Source organism: Gracilinanus agilis, chromosome 4 (assembly GCF_016433145.1).
Source record: "Gracilinanus agilis isolate LMUSP501 chromosome 4, AgileGrace, whole genome shotgun sequence".
NCBI classification, from domain to species: Eukaryota; Metazoa; Chordata; class Mammalia; order Didelphimorphia; family Didelphidae; genus Gracilinanus; species Gracilinanus agilis.
In genome coordinates, this window is record NC_058133.1 from 181,063,926 (window position 1) to 181,075,192 (window position 11,267).

At 38.3% G+C, this 11,267-nt stretch overlaps 1 protein-coding gene across 1 annotated transcript; it reads left to right on the plus strand.

Moving 5' to 3' along the window:
- The first annotated feature begins 375 nt into the window (after positions 1-375).
- TMEM100 (transmembrane protein 100) lies at positions 376-808 on the plus strand. Its single transcript, XM_044672717.1, has one exon. The coding sequence runs from the start codon at positions 376-378 to the stop codon at positions 778-780; it is 405 nt and encodes a 134-aa protein (XP_044528652.1). The 3' UTR covers positions 781-808.
- The last annotated feature ends 10,459 nt before the right edge of the window (positions 809-11,267 follow it).

The following is an 11,267-nucleotide window of genomic DNA, read 5'->3' on the forward strand; positions in this document are numbered from 1 at the left end:
CAAGTTGAAGTCCAACCTCAGACACCTATTAGCTCTGTGACCCTAGGCAAGTCATTCAATCTTTCTGTGCCTCAGTTTCATCACCTGTAAAATGGGGGGGGGGGGTAATAATAACACTTACCTCTTAGTGTTGTGAGGATCAAGTGAGATAATAAAGTGAAGTCCATACTTAGCACAGTGCTTGGCACATAGTTAAACATTTTATAAATGTTCATTAATGTTATGATCATCATAATCACAAATTGCATTTTCTTGGGATTGCCATAGAATAAAATTCTTCCACTGAGCATCTCTGTCTTTTCCATATAGCACATGCCTTAATGAAGACTCCCAGAATTAGTCTAAAAACTGGCTAAGAAATCTCTGCAATACAATATGACTGAAGAGATCTTTAAGGAGATCTTGGGAACACCAAAGAGTCCAGAACCTGTAAGAATGGAGAAGAGCAATAACAACGAGTATGTGGTCACTGCGATTCCCCTGGTCAGTGAGGTCCAGCTGACCGCGGCCACAGGGGGAGCTGAGCTCTCCTGTTACCGCTGCATCATCCCATTTGCCATCGTGGTTCTGATTGCAGGCGTGGTGGTCACGGCTGTAGCCTACAGTTTCAATTCTCATGGATCCATCATCTCCATTTTGGGGCTTGTCCTACTGTCATCTGGACTCCTCTTGTTAGCTTCCAGTGCCTTGTGCTGGAAGGTAAGGCAGAGGAGCAAGAAATCGAAAAGACGAGAAAGTCAGACTGTTCTGGTGGCAAATCAGAGGAGCCTGTTTGCTTAAAAAAAAATTGGATCAAACAGAAATTGGAGCCCTGAAAAACTGGTCGGACTTTTTCAGACATTTATGACCAGTGCATGTGCGTGTGTGTGTGTGTGTGTGTGTGTGTATGTGTGTGTGTCTGTATGTATATATATATATATACATATATATACGCTAGTTGCATGAAATAAATATATGAAATATGTATATAGGTATATTTCATGCAACTAGCATTTTCTCAATACCAATTTAAAAAAATAAATGGCAAAAATTGGAAAGATTTGCTAGGAGTCAAGGGGAAGGATGAGAGGGGAAGGGACTCTTGTGACCTGTGTCTTCTTTCATGACACACTCAAAAGACTATTTCTTTCTAAGACTAAATCAATTTTTTCTTCACATTACATTTTAGGGAGGTTCTGTTTGAGACAAGCATTATTAGTCAGTGCTTGACTAATATTTTTGTTGTTGTTTAATCATTTTTCAATCACATCTGACTCTTTACGACCCCTTTTGGGGTTTTCTTGGCAAAGATACTGGAGTAGTTTGCCATTTCTTTCTTCAACTTATTTCACAAATGAGGAAACTGAGGCAAACAGGGTTAAGTGGCTTGCCTAGAGTCACACAACTATGAAGCATCTGAGGCTGGATTTGAACTCGGGTCTTTATGATTCCAGGCCTACGCTACCTAACTACTCTAGCTAATGCTGGAAAACATCAAACCATCATCATAAAGGGAAAGATTTGCTATTATCTGAGAGTTGCCTAAAAATAAAAAACACTAACATGACATTGTAGCATTTAAACACAGTGAAGACTTCAAAGGTGTAGATCACTTTTGATTTTATTTCCTTGAAATTTTTTGATTTCTCGTCCCCCATAAGCTAATTCTCTGGAATATTTTTTTAATTATTCTGTTCCTGTGACTTTATTGGTGGTACTTTTTTCCTTGAAGAGTAAACTCTTAACTTGTTAACTTTTACTATTGACTAGATATAAACATGTTTGTAATGATTTGTGTCAGAAGTGAACAAAAGATGAGCAGAGCTGGAAGTCAATGTTGTTGGATTAAAAATACTGAAATGATCCAATCTAGCACTTTCAATGATTTTTATATAAAAGTTTTTAAATGTACTTTTCATTTAAAATAATAAACACAGTGCTGCTAGAAGCTTCCTAAAGGATTTTTTTTCATTCTGGACATTTTAATGGCTCCTCTTAATCACCCAGAATCCATTGACTCATGTGAAATAAATGGTTTGCTGCTGTCAAAGGGAAGTAGGGAATGTCCCCTATGCCTTTGGAAAAAATGTTCCCTTTTGCAAAGAATTCTATTCTGAAAGCTTCCTTTTGGTGGGAACTGAGAAGAAAAAGCAGAACCACTTTTGCTCCAGATGAAAGCGTTTCTCTGTAATTATAGCTTAGGAGGTTTGGGACTTGAATTTCAAAAATTTTCCACTTTGATTTATGTGAGATGCTTCACTTACCCTGGTTAGCTCTGTGGGTTTTATGCAATGGCTAATAAGACTGAGACTACTGGTTCCTTCTTATTAGGGGTCATTGATCTTCATCCTGTCCCCCAGTCATGGCATGCACCCTGAATTGCAGCTTACTATTTTATGAAAATGGGTCTCTGGTCACAGGGAAGCTTGAGCCAGAGGGTACACATAGCTAGGTACAAACCCTACCTTGTCAATAGAATAACAATTCTGGGTATGACCCACTGACAGTGAGACTACCTTAAAGCTTTGGCATTCTCTGCAAGCCACCATGTTCAGACAGAGAGGAGAATGCATTAGAGAACTCATACTTTCTTCTAGGACTTTTAAGTTACTTTTGAGTAGTTACTGAAGATATGAGGAGACTCTGTGACCTCTGGAACAACATTCTTTGAAAGACCTGATTGGATAAAATAATGTTGTAAACTCTTAGAGATCACCACCCCCTTTTAGCTAAGGCATCAAGTGGGAAGATTTATTTATCATTTTATCCCTTTTATTGGAAAAATGAAGAAGTAGGATGGGTCATACATAATTGCCATCATTTTAGTCCATTGGAGGGAAATGAGGTGGTTTCTGCTCATCCTGAAATTATGGAAACCCACTTGAACCTACCTCTTTGAAGAGCTCTAGTTCTAGTTGAGAACCAAGCCTATAGAAGAAATATCCAAATAGTCCTGCCTTTCAAAATGGAGACATGAACTCATGAATTTTTTCCCCAAACCACCAGAGGGCCCTGTATTGCAACTTACATAGTATATATTTCCAGGGAATCCCTTAGACTCTAGGGAAAATTGGAAGCAAGGAAGATACCTCCTAGAACTGAAGAAAAGAAGACTCTCTCCCTACCTGAGTCCTATTGAATTTACCTAGGATGCGGTGTCCTCTTTCTTTCTTACAGAGAAGGTGCACTGTATTCCTCACTTCATAGTGAATGTCTTAGGGTTTTTCTAAGAGGATGAAACACCACCTCCATTGATCTACAGCCTCAGGGAAAGGCACAGGATCTTTCAGACACCTGTAAGCTATTAATCCCTGGTTCCCTGGTCCCCAAGAAAGAGAGCCAAGATTATGTTGTTCAACTCAAAAGACAAATATTTGTCTTAAACTATAATCTTTTAAAGAGTATTGATAATATAAATTCTTCTGTATGAAGGACCAAGCACATGGCTGTAAATAAATAAGAGCTTGCAAAATGAATTGTGAAAAAAAATCTGGTGTTATCTGAAGTTTAAAGGGCTCTTTATTGGCACAAATAACTTTCATATGTAGTTTCATTTGATCCTTATGACATCGCTGCAAGAAAGGTTGTACTGATATTAATGAAGTTCTCTAGATATAGAGAGGTAATTAGATAGACAGATAGATAGGTAGATGTTGGAGGGATGGAAAGAAAGAAAGAAAGAAAGAAAGAAAGAAAGAAAGAAAGAAAGAANCCAAAAGGTTGGAAATGTTGTTAAATTACTCTTATATTATTCAAATAACTAACTAAAAGCAGCGTAGATAAGACTAAGAATGAATTTTTCCCCATTATCGTCCCCTATTGACCTCCATTTTTGTTGTTACTGTTATTCCAGACTTGGGGGGTTAGTGATGTAGGAACTTTCCAGTGAAAAAATACCCTCTACTACAGCAGAACATCAATTGTTCTCCAACTTACAATCTTAGAGAGATGCCTAAAGGCACTTGATTTTATTCCAGTTCCACAGCCAGTATATCAGAAGCTATATTTGAACCCACATCTTCCCAAATCTGAAGTCCACTACACTTTGCTTATCTAGTCTTTAATATTGAATTTGAAGGATATGTGATTTCATTAGGTTCTCTCCCCTCACATAAGTGAGAATCTTATGAATATATAATAGGCACTATTGTCAAATTCCTGTGGCAAAACAAAACAAAACAAAACAAAACCCCAACCTATTATCACCAGCTAGGCAACATTCTAGTTGATGATAACCATGCAACCTATCACTGGACTCATCTTTGAAGCTTTTACAGTTTTGCAGAATTTGCTGGTCCTTGAACTTGGGGAGCATAGACTTGGAAAGTATGGATCACTTCTTCCATGAAGCCCCTGCCAAAAAAATCTGCTCATCTTAATAACTGTTAGACTAATTTGCCTATAGTTGGTTCTGATTGAGCATTTCAATTTGTAGCAAATTTCCTAAATAAGCATATATGTTTTTCAGTTAATTCCCCTTTGTTCTCTTTCTCCCAACTTTCCTTTTCTTCCTTGGTTCCTTCCTTCCCTTCCTCCATTCTTCTTTCTTTTCTTCCCTTCCTCCAAAATTTCCTTTCTCTTTCCTTTCCTTTCTTTCCCTTTTCCTTCCTTCTTTCTTTCCCTTCCCTACCTCCTTTCCTTCTTTCCTTCCCTCCTTCCTCCTTTCCCTCCATTCTACTTTTCCCCTCCCTTCTTTCCTTCCTTCTCTCTCCCCTTTTTTCTTGACCTCCTTCCTTCCCTTCTTCCTTGCTTCCCTTCCTTTTTCCCACCATCCTTCTTTCCTCTATTCTTACTTTCTTTCTGTTCTATTGGTGTGCCTTTTTTCTTATATCATATACATTTCTCCCTCACCAGCCATTCTTTATTAAGAAAGATTTTTTTAAGTTCAGCAAAACCAACAGGCTCATCAATTTTATTTGTTACCATATAAAATAGTCTATACCCAAAGCTCCCCCACCTTTTCAAAAAAGGGAAGGTAGAGCATTTCATCAATTCTTCTCCAGCTCCACATTTATCCATTATAGTTACATGATGTTCTGGTTTTTTTAACTAATGTTTCCATTTGCATTATTGTGTTCATTGTATATGTAGTTTTTCTGCTTTTGCTTACTTCAAACTGAAACAGTGCATTTAAGTATTCCCATATTTCTCTGAATTCTTTATTTTTTTACAGTGTCTCGAAGTGTAAGAATATTCTGTTACACTCACATGTAACAATTCATTTAGCCATTCCAAAGTTTGTGGGGAACTACTTTGAATCAATTTCTTTGCTATCAGAAAATCTGATGTTGATTTTGGGGGTATGTATGAAGCCTTTCTATTACTGATCTAATTGTTCTGTTTAATAGTGGGATCCTTGGATCAAAAAGGCATGTGTAGTTTAATTATTTTTAACATAATTCAATATCACTTTCTAGAACGACTGGACTAATTAACAGATCCAATAATGACATATTTGTTTGCCTCTCTTAGTGTGCCTGCCTTTTTGCAGCTATTCTAGCATTGATTCTTTCCATTTTTTATCTTCGTTAATTTTTAATTAGAGGTGTTTTAACTTGCTGGCCATGTTGTTCAAATGCCAAATGTATGTTTGTCTACAAGACTATTTTAACTAGAAGTCACACAACTCACATGAAGGTCAGAAGAAGTAATACAAGGATACAAAAAGTCTCTCTGAAAAACTTTGATATCGATTGGGGGACATGGAAGATGCTAGTATAAGCCATCCAACATGGCATGCCCACAGTAAAAAAGGTGTTGTACTCTGCAATAGCTCAAAAGAAATGTGAGATCTGCAAATTTGGAGTCAGTTCCAATTGTTCATATGATTATTTGAACCCAAACTATGGTAGAGACTTCCAAACTAGTTTTGGTTTGGTCAGCTGCAGTCAGATGCATTTTACAACAAATCCAACAGTGATTTCATTTTGGTCCTCTTTGAGTAAAAAGGACTAACCAACTAATTCATAGCTCCACATTCACAACACATGACTGGGCCTATCTTTTCACAATCACTCCAATATTGACTGTTGCCACTTTTTATTATTTTTGACAATTTTCTGAGGCTAAGGGGAAATTTTAGGGTTGTTTTAATTTGCATTCCCTTAGCAATAAAAGATTTGGATACTGATATAATTGTCAATAATTTGAAGTTCTTCTGAGAATTATCCCAGTGGCCCCAATCAGCTTAGGTCCACCACCCTCCAGACAGATGACATGCTCCATATAGGCTGGGACTATACAGATTACAAAATTGAGTGGCAGTGAATTTACCACCCCTGTGTTTCGGACAGGAGGGTATATATGTGTTGGAGTGTTGAGAGTTGGGAGAGGATATGACAGTGACTTCATTGTATTAAGCCCTCAACAGATTACCCAACCATTGATTTATAATAGGTCCAATGTTATTACTCAGAAGTTTTCAACCATTTCCATTGGGAACCATTTGCTTATTCCAAAGAAAATAGAATTACATCTTTCTTCCGTCTCAGACTCCTATTGTAAAAATGCACACACAGATAATTTTCCATTTTAAGTTAAAATGTAGAATGAATTTCTTCTTGTTTTCTTTGCCCTGAGTGCTTAGTGTGGGTTTGGAAAATGGCAGCCAGCCAATCATAAATCAGCTGCAATTCTATTGTTACAGAGAGGAGAGAGACAGAGAGAGAGGGGGAGAGAGAGAGAGAGAGAGAGAGAGAGAGAGAGAGAGAGAGAGAGAGAGAGAGAGAGAGAGAGAGAGAGAGAGTTTTTTTTTAAATCCTACAAATGGGGGAAAGACTGATAACTATTCACAAATACCCTCAGTCCCTAGCACAAGTCTTCTTCCTGAAAACGATGGCCATTGTGAGCAGAGGTGCATGTGGAGTCACAGTTTTCTGCTCCTACTGTGGCTATGTTACCATACACTATAATAAAATTGCTTGCATCAGGGGAAAACGGACAGCACATTTTAGCCCTTTTACAGCTCTAAGTTAATCACGGCAGGAAGCTTTTCTGCTACTGGGAGGCCAAGCTGCGTCACCAGAACATCTGACACTGGTATCTAGTGTCAATCACTTTGCTTAAGGTCATTAAAGAATATTAAGTGTCCTCTTATAACATGAAAGGAAGCCATGAGTGACAATTAGTGGGAAAGCCACAACATGACAAATAATTGAACAGGTGGAATAAGGAAATGTCTTTCCTGTTTAAAATGAGAGGAATAATTGACAGACACAAAAATTGTCAAGCTGGGTTTTCTCCTGAGCCCAGAGCATTCTGGGCTCCCCCAAAATAACAGGATTGGTTTTTTTTATCTGAGTCAGGGAGGCATCTGGGGTTTGTTGAATGCCACTGCTTTAGCCAAGGGGAAGCACTTCAGAGTCAGTTCCTGACAAGGGATTTAAAGGAAAACCTTTCATTCACTGGCCTAGAGAGGAGGATTACAGCTGGATATGATGGGGAAAACTTCCAATTTAGTTAGCCAGAAATGGGATGGAGTTCCATGAGAGATTCTCTCTCACTGGGAGAGCAAAGAATAACAAATATAGAGTAGGAAGAAAACTTAGAGACTATCTAATCCAATCACCTTAATTCACCAATGAGTAAACTGAGGCAAGGGAATCTGAATTAATTTATTTACCTCTGGTAGGAAGTAAATGGGGGATAGTTTGCTATGAGACAATATGATGGTACAACAAGATGACTCAGTAGAGAGAGTAGTGGATCGGAAAATTTAGCCTCAGTTATTTACCATCTATATGACCCTTGAAAAATAATTTAACCTCACTCTCTTCAACCACAAAAGTGGGATAATAATAGTAACTATTTACCAGGGTTGTTATATAAAATGAGATCATATTTGCAAAGTGCTTTGCAAACCTTTATGTGCTATATAAATACAAACTATTATTATTGGGTGGTTGTTCATCTTCATTTTTAAAGATGGCCAACAACACTATCAGGTGGTGATATCTTGTGCCCAATTAGATTTAAATGTGAAGTATTTAAATATTGGAGGGGATGTGACAAAATTGGGACATTAATGCTGGTGGAGTTGTAAATTGATCCACTCATTCTGGATGGCAATTTGGAACTATGCCCAAAGGGCTATAAAAGATTGTCTTCCCTTTGACCCAGCCACACCACTGCTGGGTTTATACTCCAAAGAGATCATAGGGGAAAAGGCTTGTACAAAAATATTTATAGCTACCCTTTTTGTGGTGGCAAAAAAATGGAAAATGAGAGGATGCCCTTTGATTGGGGAATGGCTGAACAAGTTGTGGTATCTGTTGGTGATGGAATACTATTGTGCTCAAAGGAATAATGAACTGGAGGAATTCCATGTGAACTGGAAAGACCTCCAGGAATTGATGCAGAGTGAAAGGAGCAGAACCAGGAGAACATTGTACACAGAGACTGATACACTGTGGTAAAATAGAATGTAATAGATTTCTGTACTAGCAGCAATGCAATGACCCAGGACAATTCTGAGGGATTTATAAATAAAGCTACCCACATCCAGAGGAAGAACTGTAGGAGTAGAAACACAACTGCTTGAACACATGGGTTGATGGGGATATTGTTAAGGATGTAGATGCTAAACAATCACCCTAGTGCAGTGATGGGCAAACTTTTTAAAGAGGGGGCAAAAGGAAAGGAAATGCTCATCTGTCAGTCTGTTTCTAAGGCAACTCTTTCGAAGATTCTTTGTATTGTATCTTACTCATTGTATTCGTCAGATTAGGAATAATGTTGCACATCCAGATAGAACATTTCAGGGGGCTGCATCTGGCTGTAGTTTGCCCATAGCTGCGCAACTATCAATAATATGGAAATAGGTCTTGATCGATGATACATGTGGGCATTGGCTATGGGGAGGGAGGGGGGAGAGTTTGGGGGAGAGGGAAAGAACATGAATCATGTAACTATGGAAAAATATTCTAAAAAAATAAAATTTTAAATTAAAAAAATTTTTTAAAGATTTAAATGTGGCAGAGTTGCATAAAATTGTCATTTAGCTTATATGAATGAACAGGATTTGAAACAGAACCTTTTGACTATAAATCTTGTGCTTTTACCACCAAACCAGGTATCTAAGCAAACGTTGTATAACCAATCATGGACAGTGTTGCAGAATGGGTCCTCCTTTGGGCACAGGTGGGACTAGACGACCTCCAAGGTCCTGTGTGATTCTCAGAGTGGGACGAGCAATGGGAAGTCAGTTTGCATAGAGTAAGGATGACGGCAGATCAATATGTTCTAAATATATGTGTTCTGACAAATCTCAAGCCTACGCTTAGTCCATCAGAGCCGAACCATCTCCTAAGCACAAATTCAAGCTTAGAGTTTGGTTAGATACCAAAGAAGCCAAGATCCTCTACTACATCCCAAGCCATCACCAGGCATCTTGACTTTTGTGCTGCCATTGGATTTTGATGACTGGAAGAAAGAGTAAAGCTGGTGGCTTTGTGTCACTCCACCTCTCCTAATTCCAATTCATACGCAACTAAAAACATCATCCTCATGAGATAGTGTCATCGGTCCTCTTCAAAAATAAAGGATGAGGAGGTGTGGCTGGCTGGCTCAGTGGATGGAGAACCATGCCTAGAGAAGGGAGGTCCTAGGTTCAAATCTGGTCTCAGACATTTCCTAGCTGTATCTAGCCTTTACCACTCTTTTGCCTTGCAACTAATACACAGTATTGATTCTAAGACAGAAAGTAAGGATTTTTAATTAAATTAAAAAACAAAAAAATAATAAACGATGAGCAAGAATCTCTGTGTCCATGTCTATCTTTTGTGTCTACACAATTGCTGGTTCCTATCTGGACCCTACCAGAACTGGCAAACTCTTAAACTACTGAATAGGGTGTATCCGACTGGGCAAATAGGAGAGGAAAGAGAGAAGAAGTCTGTCCTTTGCCGGAGGCCTTCTGACATGGGCTTGGGTCATACTCCATCAATTTGTTTCTGGCAAACACAGTCTTGAACCTATTGAGTCATTTGTCTGACTGACTGGCTTTAAAGAACTATTCAGGTGTGTAGCTAACCACTGATCAGCTAATGGACAAGTTCCCTTTTTAATTCACTCAAGGAATTTCCTCATGCTTCACAAAGGGATAACCAGGGTATCCATATTTTTTGTTAGTTTAACACCTTACTGCTCCCTTATTTCCTGTGGTAATATACTTGGCTTCCTGGGCTAAGAGGTGGGGTAGTTGTCAGACATGAGCTGGCCTACACTTAAAACAAGACTACCTTGATCTCTGCAACTTCTAACCACTTGGATCTGTATCATTTCTGAAAAAGAAAACTGGGATCCAGAAGGAAGTCAACATACCCAAGGTGACCCAAGGATGACTTTCTGCAACTCTGCCTCACTTAAATTCAGTTTCTGCCTGAGTCAAAAGATATCACCAGCGATGTCATTTTGGTCCTCTTTGAATGTAAGGACAACAACCCACCATACAAGCAATTCAGAATATCTTAAAAAATAGGATGGAAGAGACTATCTTGCTCATTGTGAATCTAGATCATAGAACCCTAGATTTAGAGCCAAAAAAGATTCTAAAGGTCATTAAATTCATCTCTCCATTTTTGTTAGTTTTTTATCATGTTTTATGAGCATTACCTTTCCTTACCCTGAGTCATTGCATAACAGAATTTTTTTTAAAGGAAAGAGAAATAAAGAAGGTGAGTAAAACCAACTGAATTAAACAGTGTGTGCAATATTCTATGTCCATAATCTCTCACCTCTGCAAATAAAGATTGGTCTGTGTATCTGCCTTCAAGCACTGCTGCAGAAAAACATCTGGAAATGGCTGGCCTTGAGTGGACGCCTAAAAGTCTGCCATGGGTGTGCAACAGCATTCTGAATTTCCTACCTTGTTGTGTCAATGTAGATGTGCAATGACTCCTGCTTCCTATGACCCGTCCCTTCCAGATCTTGCTTCTTATGCTGTTAGGCTGATGTATGAATTTGTCAACAGATGACAAAACTAAGGCCTCGAGAAGTTGAATGACTTGTCCAGGTTCACATAGCTAGTAAGAATCAAAGGCAAGATATGAACTCAGCACAGTAATAATAAGAGCACTGGCAGGTTGGAGAAAATTCATCCCCAAAGCTTTCCAACTTTCCTTAATAATTAATAAAATTAATAATGTGCCATCATCACTTTAAGTAAAAAAAGAATGAAATGAGCTAGATAGATGCTTTTTGAAGAAAGCCAGCCATTCTGTTTTTATTTGTAACCTATGGATTGTATTTAACTTCCTGGTGTAAATTAGAACCTTCTCTTGGACTTCACA